Below are 23948 nucleotides of genomic sequence, written 5' to 3'. Positions count from 1 at the left end.
ATTCTGAGGTGATATATGTGGTCCTGTAGAGCTACACATGTATTTAATGTAACATATGTAAGACAGTGCATGGTCTTACATTGATACAGTTACATAACTTGGCTATTCAGAGGCAAGTTTATACATTACTATTTGCTAATAGGATTGTGAATAAAAAACTGAAAAAAATATCTTTAATTGCCTGCTTTTTTGTGCTTTATGGCACAGAAAATGAGTGTCAGCGCCGAGGGCCCGCCCCGGGCACCGGCTCATGGTGGGTTTAAAAATAACTTCGAAGTGTGGCAATGGGTTCGTGCCCTTCTTCCTTCCCCGAGGATGAACAAAGCTGTAAGAGCAGAAGAGGGAAGCTGGCACTGTTTACATTCTCCCTTGGAATTGCCCAGACCAAAGGAAGAGCCGCAGTTTTGTAAAGCCCAGCCCTGTGAGGTACCATTACAGCAGGAAAAACACCCCACAGACAAAAAGACCCCACCAAAACCCCCAAAACAAGAACAAAAAAACACCTACATACAAAAAAACCCAGAAAACAAAACCCAGAATATTTTCTACTTACCTAATCTATAAAGAATTGAACACTTAAAGGCATTATAAAATAGTAGCTGCTTATGTTGAGGGACTCTCGATTGTATTTCTTTAATTTGATGTTACTGCATAAGAATTGGGTTGATTATAGCTCAGTCACCTTATTTCATTTTTCACAATGAATAATCAAATTAGTGGAAAAAGACAAGTTTTACTTTTCATAAGGGGCCCAGTGAAAAGATGATTAAATACAGCACATCAGGCTTTAACCAATAGGACTTTATTCTGTTGGTATCTCAACAAAGAAAAAAACAAACCTGAGGTACAGTACAGACATGTGGCTAAAAAAAAAAAAATCTTCAAACCATGGTTTGATTTACTGATGTTGGTAAAATAACCAAGTTTGAGACCATTGTAAAGCAGAAGACATATGCATTCCACTACTCCTTTTCATCTTCAGGAAAGCACAGAGACTTCCACTTAGCCAAGCATGTTATTTTCAGGAAGATCTTAGCACCGTTTTGCTGCTACCAGCAGGGCTGGCTAACACACTACCAGCTAACCCGAGAACTCCACCAGCCCTTCCCCTCACTGGGAACAAAGTTCTGGCCTTTGAGGGCACAGAGTATTTGTCCCTTTGCACAAAGGAGTTCACACCTCACACCTTTGACAGTCTCCTCCTGTTCCTGCTCAAATGCTTGAAGTCTGACCACTGTATATCCAATCAAATTTGATCCTTAAACCAGAAAAGCAGGGTATAATTCCTACAGCATCAAGGAGTAGTATCAGGCACAGTACTTTGCTATGCTCTTTACCTTAAATTTAAGGGAATGTCAATTAAGGCTGATTATCAACATTTTGTAGCCTCCCAGTAATAGCTTTAGAGTGCTCATAAAATTGGATAATTGTTTCCCATGTTCAGTTTCGATAAAATCAGTTCTCATCCAGCTCAAGAACCATTGCAAATCAGGGACAGGGATCTCTTGCTACAGCTGGAGCACTCCCTCGTGCATCACTGCTCGTTCTGCTGCCCCTCTGTCACGGCAGACACCCCTCCTTGGCCCTTGTTCACGTCGCTGATACACGCCCACAGTCCGTCCACCGACTCCTTCCACAGCGTCACCTCGAAAACAGAGCAGGCACAGCTTTCAGCCTTAACACTCCCTCAGCTTCCCCTTTCCCCACAGCTACCACAGCACTGGTGAATTCTACTGTCAGTACCCCAGGAAATCAAGTTCAGCCTTCATTTCTGCTTTCCAGTAAGGACTCAGAATGCAGGCAAATAGTTTGCCAGAGGTTACGGTCTTCCTGCCCTCTTGATAGTTCAAAAACAGTCACCGCTGCAGCAAAGACGACTCCACGACAGCCTTGCCTCAAACAAGTGACAACAGCCTGTCCCTGCTCCTCTGGAAACAGGGCATGTGCAGTCAGAGTCAAGGCAGCAGTACTCACTTTGTTGTCTCCTCCAGACACTGCGAGGATATTGGCAGTGATGGACCAGCTCACGTGCCAGACAACATCATTGAACTTGTGCAGCAGCTTTGGTGACCAGGAGTTTCCAGAGGCATCGTCACACGTCCAGATGAACACTCTGCCATCCTGCAAAAGCACGGAGGCCGAGTTGGCCAGACACAGGAAACACCACCCTGATTGCTCTTGGAGCTCCACTCCCAAATCACAGCTCTGATACCACCCTTCCATGTGTCTGCATGGATTTGTGCTCAGCACACAAAGGGGCTGTTTCCTTGCTATAGTAAAGGCAAAGCAGTACAGCTCTGATGAGAAAAACTATCTACAGTGATTTGCAAATACCAGAGAAGAGCTCCCAAAATACTTATCTATCAGCTGAAATATTTCCCCAGAATGAGATTTTGTTTTCCAGTCACATGGCAGCAGCTCACTAAGCAGTCTTCACGACAATAAAAAAAGCATTTATAAAATCATTAGCAGCAAGAACACCACAGTTAATATGAAGGCTGAGGACATCAGAGCTGACTACGAATGCCAATTATTAGAAAATAGTATTTTTAGCTGGAGGTTCAGTGAATTTGGTCCAAAACACTAAAATATGGCATTAGTTTGAAGGTCTTCCTGCTATTGAACCATCCTGCTCATGATGTTCAAAATAGCAGCCCGTACAAAATGTACAGAGACACACATGCACAAACCTTTGTCCACAAATGCTTCTACTGAGCTTCTGAGTTTGGAAGGAACAGGATTCAAAGGCTCTTGTGCACTGACCCAGACACAGCAAAGGACTGCCAGGAGGACCTGTTACAGCAGCTCTGACCTTACTATTGCTCTCCTAGGGGAGTGGGAAGGAAGTGTGTGGCAGTGAGGGCACTGAGAGCCTGCCTGTCGCTCCAGCCTCACCTGGGAGCAGCTGGCAATGGTGCTGGTTGGCAAACCTATGGATGGAGCCCAGGCCACGTCTCGCACCCAGTCACTGTGAGCCTCCAGCTTCTGCTCCTCTTTCCACTGACTGTCTTCTTCCCTGAAAACACAATTATACAGTCAGAAGGGTGGCAGCAGCATTTCTCATCCCCTGCTCTGGAAGGCTTTGGCTTTGTAGCCAGACTCCTGGTTCATCCAGATAATACAAAGCACAGGTGTTCCCCAGTTCTCCAAAAATCTCTGTGGCTTTAAGTGACAAAACTCCTTGCAAGGGGGCAGAAAGCACAGGCAGAGTTTTTGTTCTCATCTTCAGTTACTGTCAGAAATCTGCTACTGCCCAAGTCACAGTGGTAACCAAAGACCATTAGAAAGCCACTCTCCAAGACAAGATGACGCAAGGCTGGCACAGACTGCACAGACCATGGGAGATACTGTGCATCACTAAGTTGTTTCCATTTCTAAAGCACTTCCTAAAAATGGGAATTCAAAGAGGGAAGCACAGACATGCTGAAAGTATTACCTGAGATACTAACAGGGACATTCAAAGCCTAGAAAGAGTGTCAGGTTTTATCTGATAACAGGGCACTTACTTCCAGATCTTGACCAGGTTGTCGCAGCCCCCCGATGCAAATCTTTTGACATAGTTTGGCTTTTGACCAGAGGGTTGTTCTATAAGGCTCCCTGGTACAACAGCAGGAGCCCAGCTGACTGCATTACATCCAATCTAGGTAATGAAAAGCATTACTATTAAAAGTTGCTTACTTTACACAAATAAAGGAATAAAGGCTGCTGACGGGGTGAAGGAAACATAGCATAGCGTCTGAGGGAGTTGGGGAATAAGCCCATCTCAGAAAATGGGAGTCCTGCACAATGCTGGATGGATATCAGATGAATAAGAAATCCAGACACAGTCTAGTCTCACTAAGGCACTTACTCAGAAAGCCTGAGGTAGGTAAGGAACTGCTTTATGGGGAAATATCATCCTAGGTGTGTGAACAGTGGAGACAGAGATAGGAACTGCACAGACACAAGGTACACACAATTGCTAAGGTTTTAGAATGCAGGAGTAGAAGGAAGCTTTGGTCTGGAGCCCAATTTCCTTCCATTGAGAGCCACACCGTTAGCTTATGAAGTTTTGCTTAAGCAAAAATCCCCACTGTTTTGGGAAAAACACGTGCCCTGCAATTTTTCTGGCTTCAGTTTATTCAGTTAGTTGGTGCAGGTATTCTTAGGACCAAGGCCATTTCCTGCCAGTTAACTTTCAGCACTGTGTTTAACAATAATCCTCAATTAACAAGCATTACAGTGCTGTTTAGTAGCCTTCGCCTGTCTTTTTTTCACTTCATTTTAGATACTACAAAGTATGCCTGCCCACTCGGGACTAACGTCAAACAAGTTATTCTTGGTTCTTGATGTTTCACATCACTTCACCGGATTTCAGTATTTATCTAGTCAAGTTCTTTGAGGCAACAATCCCCGCGGTAGCTCCTGGAACTCTGCTGCTCCAAGGCCCAGACTCACCGTGTGTGCATTGCTGATCTTTTTGACTTCCCACTGCCCGTCTCCCGTGTAGCTCAACAAGGAGATGGCCCCGTCAGAGCTGCCGCAGGCCAGGATCAGTCCATAGTCATGTGGTGCCCAGCAGACAGAATTTACTGGGAAAGAAGAGACAGAGATTACAGCACAGGGACTGCCTAACACTGACTGGTATCAGTCAGTCACCAAAAGCGAGTGGCTCTGAAAGCCGAGGATGAGTCTTGAAATTCCTGAATTTCAGCAAAGCCAGTCAATTAACACTGTTTACGGAATGACAGAGAATGGCTTTTATTTTTGGAACCCTTTTAGAATGAGAACACCAACAGAGCACTCTTAATGAGGTTAAAAAACTCTGACAACAGCGGGGAGCATCGCTGACTAAAACAAGAGCTGAATGGCAGGCAGAGGATGTAAAATCTGTATCAGTAACACAGCAAAGCTGGAGACTTCAGATCTGCATTGGCTGGACAAATCATCTGAACACAAAAGTTTCCACTGTAAAACAAAACACTGCATGATAAATTCATTTTTTCTTACTGGACACAGACAGTATTTCCCTCAAGAATTCAGTCCCCTGTCATCTTTATTTGAAAGCTGATTTCTTTGTACAACAGCTCGTGTGCAAACACTGTATGAGTCAGGACAGGAGGTTATCCAGTAATATGACCTTAGGTAAAGGTCCTGTTTGTGCTGAACAGATTTACTCTCTCTCCACTATTTATCTCTGTCTGTTTGACAGAGGGCTTCTTCCTTAACACTGACAGATTTACTCCAACCTTACCCGAATCCCCTCATTTCCCCAGATGCCCTTCCCAGCTCCAAACTCCCATACCTGAGGAATCATGTCCTGTGTATTCATAGGTCTTTTCCCAAGTACCATTTTCTTCCTTCCAGATAATAACCTTCCTGTCATAGGAACAGGAAGCCAAGATATTCCCATACATAGGATGAGCCCAGGCAACCTGCCACACCGGACCCTCGTGCCTGCAAGAAACAATGTCATGTGGAAAAGGGAAGAGAAACCCCTCCTAGTTGTGGCTGCCTCACAGCCATCACTGCTGTGAATCGTGGTTCCAGAAGGGATTGCTGGCCTGACATGAGGAATGGGTAATGCCAAGATGGCAATGTTAGTGCCCTGACACAGGGCTGTCACTGCCATAGAAAACAATTCCAAACGTTTAGCCTTGTATTAGTACATTTTATCTCTTGAAAATCACAGGTGTCAAGTACTAAATGAATGACCAAGTCCCAGTGTATTTCCCACTGGTGCTCCGTCCCCTTCCCAGATCTGAGGAGTTTTTCAGCACAACCCTGGAGGAGTCCACCCTGGTATCCACCTGCACCTTGTGCTGCCCAAGGGCAAAAGGGCAAGGTATTAAGAGCTTCCCCCAATGAAATTCTGCTGTTATGACAGCTCACCCCCTCAGGTCTGCAATGAGGATCTGCCCTCCGTTCCGGACGTCGAAGATCTTCACGGAGCGGTCGGAGGAGCAGGTCGCCAGGCGTGTGCCATAGTAATCCATCTGTGCATCGTGCTGCAGGAAGGCAGGGACAGCTGTGCTCAGCACGCTGAGCTCGGCTCGGTGACCAACCCCACTGCAGCTCAGGACTGGCACAGCTGCCCCAGGCGCAACACACTGGGGTCAAAAGGGCAGTTTTAGACAATCCAGACACACAAGTCATTTGTTTCCCCAACTGCTTCTTCACTAACTATGCAAGTGTTACACAGAAGGAATTCAGGAAATTCTGAGTACCAACACACAGCATTTTCAGGAGAGGGCTGGGAACTGGTGCTGCTGACTACAAAGCAGTGACCAGTTATGTATTCTTGTTTCTTAAAAGGTAAAGTGGGTGTATGAACACTGAGCTCTTAGTTATGTTTGAAACTTCATCATCACAGAATCACTGAGGTTGGAAAATACCTCGAGACCATCAAGTCTACCCTTTGACCAATCCTCAACTCGTCCCCCAGCCCAGAGCACTGAGCACCACGTCCGGTTGTTCCTTGGACACCTCCAGGGATGGGGACTCCACCACCTCCCTGGGCGCCTGACCACTCCTCCCGTGAAGAAATTCTTCCTGAAGAACTGGTCTCATCTAACTGGTCTCCTTCCTTCTACAAATTACTTTGAAACCTTTCCTCCTGCCCACACTAAGACATGTGCTTCCACATAAAGGAAAGTCAGTTTCCTCAGCCGAAGTTGGGTACCATTTAGAATACACTTACACATATATTATTTCACAGAAACAAGCCTGTGCATGAAAATTAAGGTTTCAAATCATTTCTCCTTTCCCGCGTAGCTGAGTCTTCCTGTCCACCCAGTATAGAATGGCAGGATCAGGATTTCGGACAGCGTTCTGCATCCAACACCGCACGAGTGTCCTCTCACACGGCACACACATCCCAGCCTCCCCCCTCCCACAGAGCGCCCCAGAGCAGCTCTGTTCCAGCCGGAACCGGCCCGGGGGGCAGCTCCCCCCGCACACTTACGATCATGTCCTCGTGGGACGTGTCCACGGTGTTGATGACCGAGACCTGCAGAGAGAGGGAGCAGAAGGAGCTGAGCGCATCATCCCTCGGCCGCGGCCCCCGGAGCTCCCGGGCCGGCCCCGGCCGCCCCTCGGCGGGCAGCGGCCGCGCCCGGTTGCGCTGGGGCCGCGCCCCGGGACACCGCCGGTTCCACGCCGGGCCGCCCCCACCCTCCTGCTCCGGCCCGCCCGGCCCTGACCCCGGGCCGGTCCCCGCCGTCCCCCCGCACCATGGCGGCCCCGCCGTCCCCGCCGTCCCCCCGCACCATGGCGGCCCCGCCGTCCCCGCCGTCCCCCCGCACCATGGCGGCCCCGCCGTCCCCCCGCACCATGGCGGCCCCGCCGTCCCGACCCGGCCTCTGCCCGCCTCAGACGTGGCACGGCGGTGCCTCGCACAACCGCTCCCGCCGCGCCCCGCCCGCCTGCGACGGCGTTCCGGCTGCGCCGGGTTCCGGGGGCGGGCGGTGCCTTCGCCGGGCAGGGGGCGGGCGGTGGGAGCGGGGGCGGCCCGGCCCTGCCCCGTCCTGCTCCGTTCTGCCCTGCCCGGCCCAGCCCAGCGCTGCCCCGGCCCCCCCGAGCCCAGCCCGCCGAGCGGGCAGAGGCACCGCCTGGCCCGGGCCCGTCCCGCCGGCCCGTCCCGCCGCCTCGGGGGCTCCCTGCGCGGAGCCGCCCCGGCCCCTCGCCATGGCCAGCGTCTCCTACCACATCTCCAGCCTGCTGGAGAAGATGACCTCCACCGACAAGGACTTCAGGTGCGGCAGCAGGGTCGTGCCCCGCGGGGATGGGCGGCTTCCCCCGGAGGGGTCCCTTCCCCGCGCCGGGCGCAGGCACGGTGCCCCCGACCCGCCGGTGTGGGGATGCTTCTGTGTCAGAGCCTTTGATCGCTTGTGTTTGCGGTGTCTCAACCCAGCTGAGCCCTGGCTGAGAGGGGAATGTAGAGAAGGCAACGGCGCTCCCTGCCCCTGCTGGGCTGCTGCCTGATGGAAGTCGAAGGGAGAATGAAAGTCTTGACAGCTGGACTTTTAAGTTGTTACTTATTTTGTGTAGCACAAATGCTGAGATACTTCTAGTTTGCTTTTCCTCTAGGTGACATGGTCAGTGCATTAAAAGGGCTGAGAGACCCCGGTTTGGGCAGCTCTGTCCCTGGGTGACAGATGCTGCTGGCCATGCTCGGGCTGCTTTATCAACTATTTCTGTGTGATGGGAAAATGTGCCTCCCTAACAGGACTAAGATGCTTTTGTTCTCTTTGTTTATGTCAGCAGAAAAGTTGACAACTTTTAGGGTTGGGGCCAGTGGCTCGATGTGTAAGGCACTCTATAAAAAGTAATGAAAACTAACATTTATGAAAGATTTCATCACTGAGTATATTGTTCTCAGGACCAATCTGGAAGGTGATGTTTGTGCCAGCCTTGGTATTTTGAGGTATAAAAGAGAGAGATTAGTAAGAGCCTAAAAGTAGGCTGCTGATGTTTTCATATGTTAAAATAGGTACTTTATAAAGAATTCAGCGATGGTGTAGTTGTACAAACAGTTTGTTCAAAGAACTTACAGTTAACACTCCAAACTAGATGTGCTCCACACACGTCATGTCACAGAGGTATTGCAGGGCCGTTTCCTCCCAGCACATGGCCAGACATGACCCATTGTAGGAGCAGTTTTCTCTTGCTCCCCCTGCACAGATGGATCTGTGTGGGAGATTCTGAGGTCCCGGGGCAGGATGGCAGCAGGCAGCAAGTCCAGAGCTGGCCATGTTGCCATGGAAGGCTCAGCTCAGCCTGTGGCCATAATTGGTCATGCTGGGTGTGCGCAGACAGTGAACTGCGAGTGCAGCTGAAGAGCTCTTGCAGGATCAGAAATAGATTGCACATTGGGAATGTCTTCAGGCACAGTCCCGCTGCTTTCCCACCCCAGGTTCCAGGCTGGCTTTGGAACACCACAGCAGTCCTTCGTCCCAGATGCACCTCATTGCTGCTCAGGAATGGGCTTACGGATTGAAGCTCCAAATGTTGCCTTGCACATGAGAGCTCTTATGTGCTGAAGGAGGGGCATCAGAGCCTAATTGTAAAAGGAGGTGTCATTTTGTAAGGAAAGGGAATGGCTCTGTGGATCCTGTTAGACATCCATCCCATGCAGGGCTGACATTAGAAAGCAGCTAATACATGATAGCCACGCTGAGATTTCTCAGATCTTCACACTCCTATACCAGCAACTTTTGCATTTCCTGCTCCCAAGAAAATGGATACTTTACAGAATTTCTTAATATCCATTTTGTCATTGTCCCTGTCAGAAAACTGACTAACAGTCAGCTGGGTGTTTGTTTTTCCTTCTAAGCTGGAGTGATAACTACTTGCTTGGTTTTGCTCACAGCAATCTAAATATAGCCTAGGGCACTTCTGAGGTGTAGTTTGCATGGAGTCGTGACTTTATTTTTCATTTTTGAGCATGGTAGGCCTTCTCCATGTGTGGGGTCCTACTATCAGTGGTAAATTAGCCAGAAAGAACAAAGCCAGGTATGTTCTTAGACCCCAGAACTGCTTTTCTTAGGCCAGGCAATTGATGAAAAAACCCACCGTGATTTTTTCTGGCATAATTAACCATCTTCATTTAGTTACTGAGAAAAATACACAAGTCGTGTGCCACTTTAAGAGTTTTTGTTTGCCTGACCCCTGTTAGGTATATATCTACTTGTAAGACAATAGTAATTCTCTGTACCTTGCTTTTTAGGACAGTGTGAAGAGTGGTAAGTTACTCTTTGACAGTGTGTTTTCATACAAGCACCAATTGCCAACTTCTGTTGTCCCAGGAGATGCAAAGATGATGCCTTTGTGTCTGCACATCAGCCAGTCCACTTTTGTCCTTTGTCCTTTCAGATTTATGGCCACCAACGACCTGATGATAGAACTGCAGAAAGATTCAATAAAACTAGATGAAGACAGCGAGAAAAAAGTTGTGAAAATGCTTTTGAAATTGCTGGAGGACAAAAATGGGGAAGTACAGAACCTTGCTGTCAAGTGGTAAGAGCCTGGGCAGTAACTGCCATGGTTCCTGGCACTAATAAAGCCATTACAGACTACAGAGTATGTGAGAGCAGAGCCTGGCCCTGGGCACTCCCTCAAACCTCCCTTGCAAGGGGCTTTGCCCTCTCACAGGGCACTGCACTTTCTGTCTTGATACTCACAAGGCGTGAACACAGATACCTTTGTAGCAGCAGGAGGTGATTTTGAAATTAGTTCAGTGTTTGTATTATGAACCTTACCATGAAAAGTGATATCCCTAAGATTTTTCTTCCTCAGAGATAAGCCCAGTTTAAAATGTTGATCATCAAGCTCCTGGTGTCTCTTGGGCTTTGAAATCCCATTCTGAGTTTCCCCATGGTTCTCTCTTTGATAGGGATGGTACTAAACCCTTATGGCATTTCAATTTCAGGTCTGAATCCTCCTCTTCAAGGGCATTTTTCCTTACAGTTTGTAATACACTTGGGTTTTTCCCTGCCTTGACTCCGAGTGCAGCCTGTGCTGTTGCTTTGCCCTGCTCTGTTTCAATATTTTTTTAATCCAAATGAACAAAAGTCCCTCTATTAGTGAATCCTCAGATGAAGGGATCCTGCTGCTGCCATTTTCTTTCCTATCTCTTTCCCCAGCATGGCTGAGAGTGTTCAGTCTAAAAATGCCATGGAATGGCTCAGTTCACCCCAGGGCTCTAGAAAGGTGGGCCATTTAAAGACAAATTTAGGTTTCTCTGTTTTTCCTTCTGTGGATCCTATTTGTATTCCCTTCTTTTTAACCACATGCTGTTTCTATCTCTATCCTTTCTCTGTAACCCTTAGCCCTTTCTTTTTGATTCCCACGGTCCTGACATTTTCTGGCCCTGCTCCTGTCTCTGCCTGCTTTGGGCTGGCTTATTCTGATTTTCAAAGTGAAACAGTTGGGCACTGAGCAGAGGACCGACTTCTTAGCCTGTTTATCTCTGATTGTATCAGCAGTAAGTCCATACTCACTGTGATCTCTCATCCATCCAGAATGTGATCATGAAGAGGCCTCAAAATGGAACCAGGAATATTTCCTTTCCATGCTTAAGGAGGTACTTACAGCAGTTAACGTCCAGTCAGTCATTCTCAGGCAGGTGGCCAGGATCTCTAAGAAGGAGAAATGTGATGGTTTGAAGGACACAGGCATTTGGATCAGGCCCTTCATCCTGACTGGCTTCTCCTCCCGCAGCCTGGGCCCGCTGGTTGGCAAAGTGAAGGAGTACCAGGTGGAGACCATCGTGGACACACTGTGTACAAACATGCTGTCAGACAAGGAGCAGCTGCGGGACATCTCCAGCATTGGCCTCAAAACCGTCATCTCTGAGCTGCCACCAGCTTCCACAGGTACACTGCCTGTCCCTGCTGGAGGAACAGGGAATCCCAGCTTTGGGAAACGGGAAAATGTGGAGTTCAGAGCATAAAAGTTACCAATTCCTTACTTACCTGCCAGAGGACAACTAGTGAAATACAGAGGAGAGACAGTAGAAGCTGAGGTACCAATGTGATGAAAGATGGGATGAAATGAAAACTTGAGCAGTGTTTGGAACTACTTATCCCAAAACCACAGCAGGGGATACCTGAGGTTCCTGGGGACAGGAGTTTCCTCTGCAGCCATCTCATGTATCTGTCCTGATAGGTCTCCTAGGGGAGGATTTCTTTTTTCAATGTAGGAGGCATTGAATGGTTCCCAGCAGCAAAAAGTCTCCTTTTTAACTGATAGCAGCGTAAAATCTCTCTCTTGCAGGCTCCACCATGACAGCAAATGTGTGCAAAAAGATCACAGTCCAGCTGACGGGAGCCATTGGCAAGCAGGAGGATGTGTCTGTGCAGCTGGAAGCTCTTGACATCCTGTCAGATATGCTGAGCAGGTACCAGAGCATTTCCTTCTGGAGCTGTGCATAGCAGGGGGCTGCAGGGATGTGTCTGCTTTTGATTTCTTTATTTCCCTAATCCTACTACTGGGACTTAAAAACACACTATTTGGGTTGGCTGCCCCTGGGGAATATCTTAGCAGAGCAGGTCCCCAGTGGGGACAAGAGACAACATGCTGAGCCTTTCTGTGCTTGGGAATGGCAGTGCCACTGGTGATGGATCCCACAGGGGCTCACCTCACACAAACACGGGAGGGCGAGGGCAAAGCAGGGAGGTTTATTTTAGCCCTGTGATCCGATCACACATGCATTTTTTTTCCTGGCTGCCTCTCTTTCTCTTGTTGCATAAGTCAGAGTGACAGTGTCATATGTCATCTGCATGCAGGAAATTATTGACAAACCTCCAGGTCATCCAGAAGGACACATCAAAAACCCCTCCGTCATGGAGACAAATAGCCTCTCCCTGTGCTTTACAGAACAAGTCAATGTTCAGACCAAAATGCAAACCCCAGCCTTCTCCCCCTCCCCACAATGAGCACGAAGTCTCCGTAGCTGAAGGCTTTTTCTCTGAGGCTTGGACTTTCAACTTTTCCTTTGTTCTGTTGATTGCAGACTGGGGGGAACACTCTACTCATTCCATTCCTCAATCCTGACCTGTCTCCTGCCCCAGCTGACGAGCCCCAGGTTGGCAGTACGTAAACGGGCCATCACTGCCTTGGGGCATCTAGTCTTGACCTGCAGTGGAAACATCTTCTCAGAGCTCACAGAGCATCTGCTGGCTGAGCTGAAGAGGAATGAGTCTACATCTACCACCAGGACATACATTCAGTGTGTGGCTGGCATCAGCAGGCAGGCTGGGCACCGCATAGGTATGGTGAGCAGCTTGAAATGGCACTGGGAAATGTACGTGCATTTTAGAGCAGCTCCTCTTGGTGGTAAAAGAAGAGTGCTCACTGTTCCTAAAGTATTGGTGGCTTGTGCTTTGCAATTCCCTCCGTGATCCTGGCCTGGCTCTCTGATCTCCTCTTGGAAGGGAGGAGACACCAGAGTATCTCTCTGGCTGCCCTTCTGTAGCAACTTCACCTCAAGATCTTGCAGTGCTTCCTTGGTCTGAATTAACACCTCTGTGAATTAGGTCAGTTGATTCACCCCATTTTAAATGAGAGGAGAAATGGAGGGCAGCATACTGTATTACTTGCCTAAAAGATCTGTCTAAAAGAGCTGAGATCAGGTTCTAGAAGATCTCTAATCACAGCTCTTCCCATGACTGAAAAGCCAACAAGGGGCTGCAGACAGGGAGCAGTGGTTAGCTTATGAAGATCAGCATGGCTGGTTTTGGTGGGCTGCTGGCTCCTTGCCCATGAGGTCCAGGCCAGGAAGGAAGGAAGTGGCAGGTGGAGGAGCTGTCAGCTGCTTGGGTGAGTGAAGGTTGGAATGGTTTTTCACTGCTGCTTGCTTTGTCTTTCCCAGGAGAACACCTGGAGAGGATCGTCCCTCTGATCGTTCAGTACTGTGACGTGGACGATGACGAGCTGCGGGAGTACTGCTTCCAGGCCTTCGAGTCCTTCGTGCGGAGGTGTGTGCCCTCGGGGACACACCGCCCATCCAGTGCAGCCGTGTCCTCGCGGGGAAATACCGATCCTTTCAGCAGGAGGGGAGGGCCTTGCTGCATGTGTTCCTGTGGGAGTGACAGCTCATGTATGAAATCTCTTCTGCACAGGCAGGGTTGGGCTGGAGTTATGAGCTGCTTTACCTCAACATGTGAGGGTGTCCTTCTGTATTGGTTTTGCAGGAGTGGGAGTTTCCTTTGTCCTTGGAGGGTTCCTCAGCCAGAGGGAACTGCCTCACTCCTGGTCCGTGGAGGGAGCTGGAGGCAGGAAGGAGGCTCAGGCAGAAGAGCTGCTGAGCTGCAGCTCTCCAGCTGTTTGGTCAAACATTTACTGCTTGGAAAAGGAGCCCTGCAGAGCTGCTGAGGTGTTCTTCCAGGAAGGGAGGATTCAACCAGGGGGTGAAGGCAATTGATTTATTTTTCCTTATAGAAATCATTGCATCCTCCCAAGGAGAATGTGGCTTTGCTTTGTGCACAGCAGGAAGGACATCTCTGGTTTAACTCATGTTAACAAAATGTTCAAATGGTCTATGAAGCACTTTCAGATCCTTTTGAGATTAATTGTATTATTTGGGTATTTAAACCAGCTTAGTCTTTGATTAACTCTTAAGATTTTTATTTGTCCTGATAGATGCCCAAAGGAAATCGACTCTCACATCCCGAGTGTGATGGGGCTGTGTCTGAAGTACATCACCTTTGACCCAAACTACAACTATGATAATGAGGAGGAAGAGGAAGAGATGATGGAAACTGAAAATGGAGAGGATGAAGAGCAAGGTGCCTGCTTGTGAGGATGGCTGTGCTCAGCAGAACACAGGGTTAACATTTCTCCCCTTCCTGCTTTCTCCTGCTGGAGAGGGCAGCTCTGAGGATCAAGTGATCCTCTAGCTCTGGTTTTATCATAATGGTGCACCTTGTTTTCCACTGTGTTGTTCCTAGAAAGCGATGATGAGTACAGTGACGATGACGACATCAGCTGGAAGGTCCGAAGGGCTGCGGCCAAGTGCCTGGAGGCCGTTGTCAGCAGCAGGCACGATCTCCTGCAGGACTTTTACAGAACTCTTTCCCCAGCCTTGATAAGCAGGTTCAAAGAGAGGGAGGAGAATGTCAAAGCTGACATCTTCAGTGCTTACATCTCCTTGCTGAAGCAAACGCTGCCCACCCAGAGCTGGCTGCACGCTTCCGATGCCTCTGGCAAGGGTGACGTTCCCCTGACGATGCTTCGGAACCAGGTGTGTGAGCAGGTGACGGCTGAGTTAAATCACAAAGCACTGAGGACAAGCAGCCACTGATGATTGTGCCAAGAGCAATCCTGAGAATGTGGCTAATGGAAGGAGCCCTGGGGCAGGCAGCCAGGGGAGACCAGATCCAGGGGGCTGGCTGTTTACTGTCTGTCTCCTGCTGTTCCCGGGGAGAGAGTGCTGAGGGAGTGCAGGAGCAGGGGGGCACAGCTGGCACTGTCCCTCTGCCAGCTGCTGGCATCTGTGTCCAGGCTGAGGCAGGTTGGTCTCTGGCTGAAGGGTCAGGCTGCTGCTTTACTGTTATTGCAGCTGCTGCTCAGGAAACTCATTGAATAAACTGTTGTAGAAATGCACCAGAGTGAGTCCTGGAGAGCAGTTAGGATGACTGAGGTGTCCCTTTGTCCCTTGCTTCTTCAAACTGCAGGTCCCCAACATTGTCAAGGCCTTGCACAAGCAGCTCAAAGAAAAGAGCATCAAATCAAGACAGGGTTGTTTCAGCCTCCTGACAGAACTGGCCAATGTTCTTCCTGGTTGCCTGGCAGATCACATCCCTGCACTCGTCCCTGGTAAGCTTGTCTATGGTCTGGGAAGAAGGAGCAGGGTTGGCAAAATCCATTCCAAACACATGTGCTCCTTGTGGATATGCTGAACAGCTCCCAGACTAATCCTGGCTTCTGTCTGCACTGTAAGCCAGGATAAGAACATCAGGTTCATTTCCAGTCCCCTGAATAGATGTTTTTGGGAGTGCCTATTCCAGCCTCCTTTGAAAGCAGCTGGAATGAGATCAGAAACACAAGTGACATTTTCTTTTATAAAATCCAGTGGCATTTAAAAAAATTCTTTATGTTGGCTGATTATTGAATTTGCAGCAGCAACATTTTTGTCTGAGCTCTCCTGCCTGTGGGCTCATGAAGCATCCCACTGCTGGAGGGCTCAGGTCCTGCCTTCATTTTTGGTGTGACTGTACAGTGGATATGAGAAAAGTCTCCTGTGACTGTCCCTGGCTGGATCCATGCACCTCCCTCTTTAGGAAAAACACATCAGTCCTGTTGTCTCCTTTGCACAGGTATTGTTTTCTCCTTGGCGGATAAATCCAGCTCCTCCAACATGCGGATCGACACGCTGTCCTTCCTCCACGTCCTTCTCTGCAACCACCAGCCGGAGGTGTTTCACCCTCATATCAAGAGCCTGTTGCCCCCTGTTGTGACCTGCATTGGAGACCCGTTTTATAAGATCATGTCAGAAGCTCTGCTGGTAACTCAGCAGCTTGTGAAAGTTATCAGGCCTTTGGACAAATCTTGCACTTTTGATGCCAAGCCCTATGTGAAGGACCTTTTCTCTGGTACTCTGAAGCGGCTGAAGGCTGCTGACATCGACCAGGAGGTGAAGGAACGTGCCATCTCCTGCATGGGACAAATCATTTACAACCTGGGAGACCATTTAAGCACTGATCTCCAGCCAACTTTGAAGATATTTCTGGAGAGGCTCAAAAATGAAATCACCAGACTGACAACAGTCAAAGCATTAACCTTAATTGCTAGTTCTCCACTTAAAATAGATTTGAGACCCATTCTAGGGGAAGGTATCCCCATTCTAGCTTCCTTCTTGAGAAAGAATCAACGTGCCTTGAAACTGAGCACTTTGACTGCTCTGGACATCCTGGTGAAGAACTACAGCGACAGCCTCAAGCCTGCCATGATCGAGTCTGTGCTAACAGAGCTCCCCGCCTTAATTACTGAGAATGACATGCACGTGTCCCAGGTGGCCATCATGTTCCTCACGACTTTGGCAAAGGTTTATCCATCCTGCATCTCCAAGATCAGCGGCTCAGTCCTCGCTGAAATCTTTCAGCTTGTCCACTCACCTTTGCTTCAAGGAGGGGCTCTGAATGCCATCATCGCCTTCTTCCAGGCACTGGTCCTGACGAAGGCAGCCAGCACGGGTTACCCCGAGCTGATGAAGCAGCTGACAGCACCCGTTTACTCCTCGGGTTCGGCCGGGGCCTCGCTGACGTTGCACAAACAGGCGTATCACTCCGTCGCAAAGTGCGTGGCAGCGCTGTCCTCGGCCTGCCCGAAGGAGGCCCCTGTGACAGTGAACCAGTTTGTTCAGGATGTGAAAAGCCCCAAGTCCAGTCCTGCTGTTCAAGTGCTGGCTTTCCTCTCCCTGGCAGAGATGGGCCGTACCACAAACCTCAGTGCTCACAGGGAGCTCAGAACTGTCATCCTGGAAGCGTTTGCTTCCACCAGTGAAGAGGTGAAATCCGCTGCCTCCTACGCGCTGGGGAACGTCAGCGTTGGGAATCTGAAGGAGTATCTGCCCTTCATGCTGAAGGAGATCGGAAGCCAGCCCAAGCGACAGTACCTGCTGCTGCACTCCCTGAAGGAAGTCATCAGCTCCTCCCCGGCCGACAGCCTCACGCCTTACGTGGAGGATATCTGGGCTCTGCTCTTCAAGCACTGCGAGTGCACAGAGGAAGGGACACGCAACGTGGTGGCAGAATGCCTGGGGAAGTTGACCTTGGTGAACCCTGCTGAGCTGCTGCCCCGGCTGAGGAAACAGCTGTCAGCAGGTAACGGGGATGGCGATGGCCAGAGGGGGGAAATGCTGCCATTGCTGGAAATTCCTCTTGTAAACTGCTGGTGGGTACAACAGGGGGCAAAGCCAGCCAGAGAGGCGAGCAGGAAATGAAGGATCTCTGCAGGGGGGATCAGACGTGCACTGGTCTGCACAGGGACAGGAGGGTCTTGGGAACAGGGACTGCATGTGGAGATTGTGCAGGAGCAGATTTAAACACAGAGTTAAGACAAATGCTCTGTTCTCTTAACCTCTTCAACGTGTGTGTAACCCGACTAAGAGCAGAATATGTGCTGCAGAGTTACAGCAGTGACTTTGTCAGTTGGTCTTTCACTGTTTTTCTTCCCCCCTTCATCGCAGGCTCTCCACATGCCCGGAGCACCGTGGTCACTGCCATCAAGTTCACAATTGCAGACCAGCCTCAGCCCATTGATGCTCTCCTGAAAGGCTGCATAGGTAGGGTGGTGTGGACAGCAGTGTGAGCAGTGTGAGGCGGGGGTGTGAAAGGCTGGGCATCGTTAGCAGCTCGGGGATTTTTCACTCCTGTGTGAACCTCATCTAGTCCAGTTAGTTTTGATCTGTATTCCTCTGCTTTTGAGATGACAGAGCAACACTGTCTTGTGAGTCCTTGTTAAATGCTCTGATGCCTTGCTCTTGGGCATAGTGCATTGTTTTTTAGGGAGCTTAAGTTCCTTCTGTATTTAAACTCAGACTTCAAGCTCCTCACAACAAGGATCTTGAAAAGTACAACCTATATGGAAAGGGTCTTATATCTAGGGAGCCCACACATTGGATCTACTGTATAGAACTGGGCCTTCTGTTTCAGAGAAGATCTGAGCAAGAAGGAAACCAAAAACCAACTTCCTTGAATACTAAAGGTGCTGATTTGACTTTAGGGTGAGGTAGCTAGAAACACAGTTTGGTTTTATGCCCAAATGCAGGATAGTCATGTTTTTTCTATTTACTGTATCCCAAACGGAGGGAGGGAAAGCATCTCCAATGGCTCTGTTAAGAGTGTGCCACTGGAGTTATTTTACCATGGGTGCTTCCATAACCAGCCTTCTTGAAATATACCCTGATATACTTTCAAAAGCCTTTAAAAACACTGCAGCAGGACTGACTGGTACATTCTTACTCCACAGGTGACTTCTTACAAACTCTGCAAGATCCAGACCTGAACGTTCGCCGCGTGGCTTTAGCCCTGTTTAATTCTGCTGCTCACAACAAACCTTCTTTAATCCGGGATTTACTGAACATGGTCCTGCCCAGCCTGTACAGCGAAACGAAGGTCCGAAGGGAGCTCATCCGGGAGGTAGGTCCAAAGGGAGCTCACCCATGAGGTGAATGGGCTTGGCTGGGTGCCACACACGGTGACTTGCTTCCTGTGTAGGTGAGATGGAGCTGTTGCCCTGTCTGCTCTTAGGTCACACCGCTGTTGTTTGTCTTGGTTAAGGTAGAAATGGGGCCATTCAAGCACACAGTGGACGATGGCCTTGATGTGAGGAAAGCTGCTTTTGAGTGCATGTACACCCTGCTGGAAAGCTGCCTGGACCAGCTGGACATCTACGAGTACCTGAACCATGTGGAGGATGGGCTAAAGGATCACTATGATATTCGGGTCAGTGCTGTGCCCTAACTAATGTAATTTTCTCTGGGGGCCTGGCCTGCAACTGAGCTGTGTGTCCCCACAGCAGTGTGCCCCTGCCATGCCATTTTCTATTCCCTGCAACTGCTGCAGCCTTTCATGATTGTCTGGCTCTGATTTGACCGTAGTGGCCTTGACAAGACACCCCTGGTGTAGCTGGCTTTGTAGGAAATGTACCAAAGTCTAAAGTTTCTTCTGCCTTTAAACGGATGATTGTCATTTGTTCAGAGGGACCAGTGACACTATATTGGCTGCTGGCCTCACATCTGGATAGGAAGCACGACATCCTTTTCCAATGTGATTTGCTTTACCCCAGCTCAGAGGCAGGCACAGCCCCATGCTGAGCGGTGCCGTTTGTCCCCATGGCCCTGTGCAGACACCTGTAGCACTGCACACACCAGGCCCAGCTGCGGCTCCGGCCTGCTGGCTGCCAGGGCTGCATTTCCAGTATCACCAAAGCTCTGCCCCAAGCCCCTGGCACAAGTGCAGAGGAGCACACGACAGTGTGGGTACAGCCTGGCCTGTCAGCAGGGTGGGCCCAGCTCTGAGCCCGCGGGCTGCAGTGAACCAACCCGTGTCTCTCCCGTCCTGCCCAGATGCTGACGTTCATCATGCTGGCGCGGCTCTCCGTGCTCTGCCCCAGCGCTGTCCTGCAGCGGCTCGAGCGCCTGATCGAGCCCCTCCGGGCAACCTGCTCCACCAAGGTAAGAGCTGGAACATGCAAGGGGCTGGGGCAGGTCCTGCCCAAAGCCACCTCTGCTCCCAGCCTTCTCCCTCACTGCTGCTGAGCCACCCACTCCCCTCATTTCCCCAGCTGTAAAATATTCTGCTGGTCTCTGCTGCCGTGTTGGTTCTGCGCCTGAACCAGCTTTTCTAAATGCCAACTGCAAACAGGGCTTTGGATTTGCAGGTGAAAGCAGGTTCAGTGAAGCAGGAGTTTGAGAAGCAGGATGAGCTGAAGCGCTCAGCCATGAGGGCAGTGGCTGCTCTCCTGACCATCCCCGAGGTGGAGAAAAGTCCAGTGATGGCAGAGTTTTCATCCCAGATCAGATCCAGTCCTGAAATGGCATCACTGTTTGAGAGCATTCAGAAAGATTCTGCTTCCCTCTCCATCTCAGAGTCAATGGACATGAGCTAAGATGTGTTTCCCCCATTGCCCTCCTGCCCTTGCAATGCCCCAGCCAGAGACACCAGCTGGGTCGGGGGGGAACGAAGGCCATTGAGCCACTCCTGCCACAGCCATGTGCAAGTCCCTGGGCAGCCACAGGAGAAACTGCCTGGAACCAGCGGCACTTGCATTAGACACCTCATGGATCAGGGGAACACATCCTCATGTAGGGGAGGGGCTGAAAGATGAGCAGTCCCACTTCTCAGCAAGTTTTAAGGGGTACACAAAGCAACTGCAATTGAGTGTGGTTCCATGAACAATGGAAACTACTTCCTGATATATTCCTTGCTGCAGTACAAAAAAATATAGCTTTAAATGGTTTTTTAATGACTGCACATGCACTTTCTACCCCAAATTGCCCAAGAATGTATTTACAGTGTTTCCCTAAATAACATGACTAAAAACTGAAGTCATGTCTTTAGTGATGAGCACCACTCCCACAGGCCTTTTGGGAAAGGAGACTTGCCCCAGCCAAGCTGCGGGAGCTGCATGGGGCAGGGGGGTTACCTAGCCCCCCAGGCTTCTTCCTGGGGCTCCATAGTTTGGCATTTGGGCAATACAAAGCTTTCTAGCTTGGCTTCCGTTTTTACAGTTTTGACTGCAAAATACCTCAAGTGTCTCCTCCAAGGGATGATTAGTGACTATCTCAGTGACAAACCCTGCTCTAAGCTCTGCTGTGCACCAACGCTGGCTTCTTCTCCCCTTGGAGCACCTCGGTGTTGTCACCAGTCATGAGGGCACCAACCTACTGATCCTGGTCACAGATCAGCAGGAGGCACCTATAGGAGCGCTGGTGGTCTGTGTTAATGTCAAAGGGGTGAGAGGTGGCAGGCAGGAGCCAGAGGTGCAAACACGCAATCCACAATGGCTGCTGTGCTCAAATCCTGCTTTGTGCAGGAGAAAATGCCTTAAGGGACAGAGAATGTTAACAGCCAACTAGAGGACAAGGCCACCAAGACACACTGGGGCTGTGGCCATGGACCTGCCCTACGCTTCCTTTTCTCCTCTTCTGACAGGATGGTTGATGTGAAAGTATTTACAGTGCTGTGTGAAAGGACAGCTATTGTCTGAATGGTATAAAAATAAAATACACTTGTGAAGCTGCACGCCCTGAGTTCACTGACCGTCACCCTGACACTGCACCTCGCTGTGCGAGTGCCCCGAGACAGCCAGGCCGGGGCTGCTGCCCCTGCTCTGCCCACACAAAACAGCACCCGAGTTGGACTGACACTTTATTAAATACACCTGGGCTGCAGAGCCTGGTTACTCGTTCTCCTCGCTGCGCAGTCTGGCGTTGGGGTTGGTGATCTTGATGGCGAGCTGTGCTGCTCTCTCCACGATCACCTTCCTGTTCTTGGAGGACACGTTGTGGGCTATCTCTGCACAGTACGACCTGTCAGAGACAGATGGCATGTCAGGTTCAGCTCCAGCAGAGCTGAGAGCCAAGGCAAAACCCTCTGGTTCTGTCCCACCACAGCAAAGCCCCCCAGAGACATCCCGCTGGCACTGCTTGGACGCAGCCAAGCACAGGGGCATCGATGCACAGGAACTGAACCACGCAATTTCCACCCCTTGACCCAACCTGACCTGCCTGGCCTGAAGCAGAAGCTCCACTACAGAACACAGCCCTCCTTGCAAATGACTGAGTCCCAGACAGCTGTTAATGGTGTTGCTTACTGCTCTTATTGCTTTGTAGTGAAAGCAGCAACAGAAGCAGACTCACTCCTAGGTCTGACCTGGAGCCCCAGTTCTGACCATGGTCACCAGTGACATACCACAGCCCTGTTCACCATTGTTATGTCTATTTTTACCAGGGGTATGAGTTTTACAGCCCTAAGGCCCCTCTGTGCACCCACACCAGCAGCACTGAGGAAACCACAATGGCATCTGTGCTCTTGAAAGCAACAACCTCCCTTGTGTCACCCCGACTGCTCTGCCTCTCCCAGGTGGGAACACACAGGCCCCACACACTCACTTGTTGCTCATCATCAGCACTTCCAACTCTTTGACATTGTGGACCAGGAACTTTCTGAATCCTGTAGGCAGCATGTGCTTTGTCTTCTTATTGCTGCCGTAGCCAATATTGGGCATCAGGATCTGCCCCTTGAAGCGCCGGCGCACTCTGTTGTCGATGCCCCTCGGTTTGCGCCAGTTGCGCTGCAGAAATGCACAGATCACTTACACAACGAGATCAGCCTGAACACCCCCACCCGAGCGCTAACACCCTTGCCTGCCCCGAGGCACTGGCTCCAGCCAAGAGCGGCCCCCGCAGGCCCTCACTGCCCGGCTGCTGCTGCCCTGCTGCGCTTCCCTTCACCACCATCCCAAAGGCACCCCCGCAGTTCTCGGGGACTGGTAGCGACTGCTCACCTTGATCTTGACATAGCGGTCGGACTGGTGCCGGATGAACTTCTTGGTCCTCTTCTTGACGATCTTGGGTTTCACGAGAGGCCTGAGGGCAGGCATGGTGGCTGCGGGACACAGAGCGGGGTGAGCGGGGGGCGCGGCCGGGCGCGTCGCGGCTCCCCGTGCAGCGCGTGTCGCAGACTGTCTTCCCCCGCGGGCCACGCCGGGCCGGCGAGGGAATGGGTCTTCATCTGCTGTGGCTATGCCTCCCGCCTCCGAAGCTGGCAGAGCACTGGGAGCTCTCCAGATGCGATCCTGGGAGGTGTCGCGGTGTCATCGTCCCCCCCGATGGCCCTGACTGGAGCCCGGCGCCGAGCACCGAAGCCAGACGGGCGAGGGCTGCTCGTGTAGAACAGCGACCGACACCCGCTGGCGCCGAACGCGCCGGGCCCGGCCCAAAGGCTCGGCCGGGCCCGTGACCGAGCGCCGAGGGTGCCCCGCTGCCCGGGCAGGGCTGCGGGTCAGGCCTCAGGCAGGCAAAGTCCCGGCCCTGCGGGGGCCGGTTCCCGCGCCCCGGGGAAAGGTGAAGCGGAGGGAAGGGGAGGGGGCGGGCGGTCCGTGCCGTAAGCCCCGGGCTGGTTGGGTCCCGGCTGGCCTCGGATGGTCCCAGCTGGCCCCGGATGGCCGCGGATGCTCAACCCGCACTCACCGGTGCCGATGGCGCGTCCGCCGTGGGCCCCGCCGAGAGAGGGAGGAGCCTCACGCGCAGCGGCTTATGGGATACGCGGGAGGTCCTGGCAGCTGCGTGACGGGCCAAGGCCGCGCGGAGCGGGCACCGGGCACCGGCGGGGCCCAGACCGCCGCCGAGAGTTGGAACCGGGCAGGCTCTGTCCGGAGGGAATGCCTCAAAAGAGCAGATCGGCGCTTCCCGCCTGTGGCCCCGAACAACGTTCTCGGTACGAGGCTGCCAGGGCCTGCTGACGTCACTTCCATCAGGCAGCGCCTGGGCCCTGCTTCCGCCAGTCCAGCCGGGCGGGCGCCCCCTGGCGGTGCGGCGGTCCCCGTCCCGATCGCGGTCCCGGTCCGGCAGCTCCACTCCGGGCCCTCTCACCGCCGCCACAGACGGCTGGACCGCGCTGCTGTCGCCGGGCTCAACACACCCAAAGCAAGCGGCCCAGCCCCGGGGTTCGACGCCCCAGTTCTGCCGCTGCCCGGGCACCGGGAGCAGCGAGGGCGGGGGCTGTGACGGCCCCGAGGGGCTGCATCTCTCCCGGCCGGAGCGGGGGTCGGTGCCCCCCGGGCCCGTCGCGGAGCTGGTCCCAGGCAGCACCTGGGGAAGCGCCGGGGCCGGTCTGCGAAGCGGCGTCTCCTGTCCCCGGTCCTGCTTCACCTCGAGCCCTCTGCTCGTGCCCAGCAGCTCCAGATCGGAGCCGGCTCCGGGGGCAGCGACGGCGGGCACGGGGACGCGGCTGCACGCATAG

At 51.5% G+C, this 23948-nt stretch overlaps 3 protein-coding genes and 1 non-coding gene across 8 annotated transcripts; 1 reads left to right on the top strand and 3 right to left on the bottom strand.

Moving 5' to 3' along the window:
* Positions 1 to 780: 780 nt before the first annotated feature.
* Positions 781 to 7438, bottom strand: SEC13 (SEC13 homolog, nuclear pore and COPII coat complex component). Of its 2 annotated transcripts, none has more exons than XM_027746362.2 (9): positions 7311 to 7438; positions 6944 to 6988; positions 5872 to 5987; positions 5285 to 5436; positions 4438 to 4571; positions 3507 to 3640; positions 2896 to 3016; positions 1975 to 2121; positions 781 to 1645 (listed from the first exon to the last, which is right to left on the bottom strand). In XM_027746362.2, exons 1-9 carry the CDS (start codon positions 7311 to 7313, stop codon positions 1535 to 1537), a joined length of 963 nt encoding a protein of 320 aa, XP_027602163.1. In that variant the 5' UTR covers positions 7314 to 7438; the 3' UTR covers positions 781 to 1534. The 2 variants fall into 2 exon arrangements, with proteins under 2 accessions (XP_027602163.1, XP_027602162.2); XM_027746361.2 differs by lacking the exon at positions 7311 to 7438 and adding an exon at positions 7212 to 7247.
* Positions 7439 to 7447: 9 nt separating this feature from the next.
* On the top strand, positions 7448 to 21227 carry LOC114001307 (cullin-associated NEDD8-dissociated protein 1-like). Of its 4 annotated transcripts, none has more exons than XM_039378473.1 (15): positions 7449 to 7733; positions 9853 to 9996; positions 11200 to 11354; positions 11755 to 11878; positions 12494 to 12750; positions 13352 to 13457; positions 14122 to 14267; positions 14430 to 14722; positions 15156 to 15297; positions 15798 to 17303; positions 17669 to 17764; positions 18451 to 18620; positions 18762 to 18926; positions 19550 to 19657; positions 20714 to 21227. In XM_039378473.1, the coding sequence occupies exons 1-15, from the start codon at positions 7666 to 7668 to the stop codon at positions 20717 to 20719; spliced, it is 3486 nt and encodes a 1161-aa protein (XP_039234407.1). In that variant the 5' UTR covers positions 7449 to 7665; the 3' UTR covers positions 20720 to 21227. The 4 variants fall into 4 exon arrangements, with proteins under 4 accessions (XP_039234409.1, XP_039234407.1, XP_027602158.2 ...); XM_027746357.2 differs by having other exon boundaries at positions 19864 to 21227; XM_039378474.1 differs by lacking the exon at positions 20714 to 21227 and adding an exon at positions 19768 to 19945.
* Positions 21228 to 21337: 110 nt separating this feature from the next.
* Positions 21338 to 23294, bottom strand: RPL32 (ribosomal protein L32). Its single transcript, XM_027746363.2, has 4 exons — positions 23177 to 23294; positions 22492 to 22592; positions 22097 to 22278; positions 21338 to 21514 (listed from the first exon to the last, which is right to left on the bottom strand). Exons 2-4 carry the CDS (start codon positions 22585 to 22587, stop codon positions 21385 to 21387), a joined length of 408 nt encoding a protein of 135 aa, XP_027602164.1. The 5' UTR covers positions 22588 to 22592; positions 23177 to 23294; the 3' UTR covers positions 21338 to 21384.
* LOC114001361 lies at positions 22657 to 22792 on the bottom strand. Its single transcript, XR_003545530.1, has one exon. It is a non-coding gene; the product is annotated as a small nucleolar RNA SNORA7 (small nucleolar RNA).
* Positions 23295 to 23948: the final 654 nt, after the last annotated feature.

This window comes from Pipra filicauda, unplaced genomic scaffold, assembly GCF_003945595.2.
Source record: "Pipra filicauda isolate LSUMZ 115617 unplaced genomic scaffold, ASM394559v2 scaffold139_size1960392_pilon, whole genome shotgun sequence".
NCBI classification, from domain to species: Eukaryota; Metazoa; Chordata; class Aves; order Passeriformes; family Pipridae; genus Pipra; species Pipra filicauda.
The sequence above is the reverse complement of the archived record's forward strand: the minus strand, read 5'-3'. Positions and strand labels throughout refer to the sequence as shown.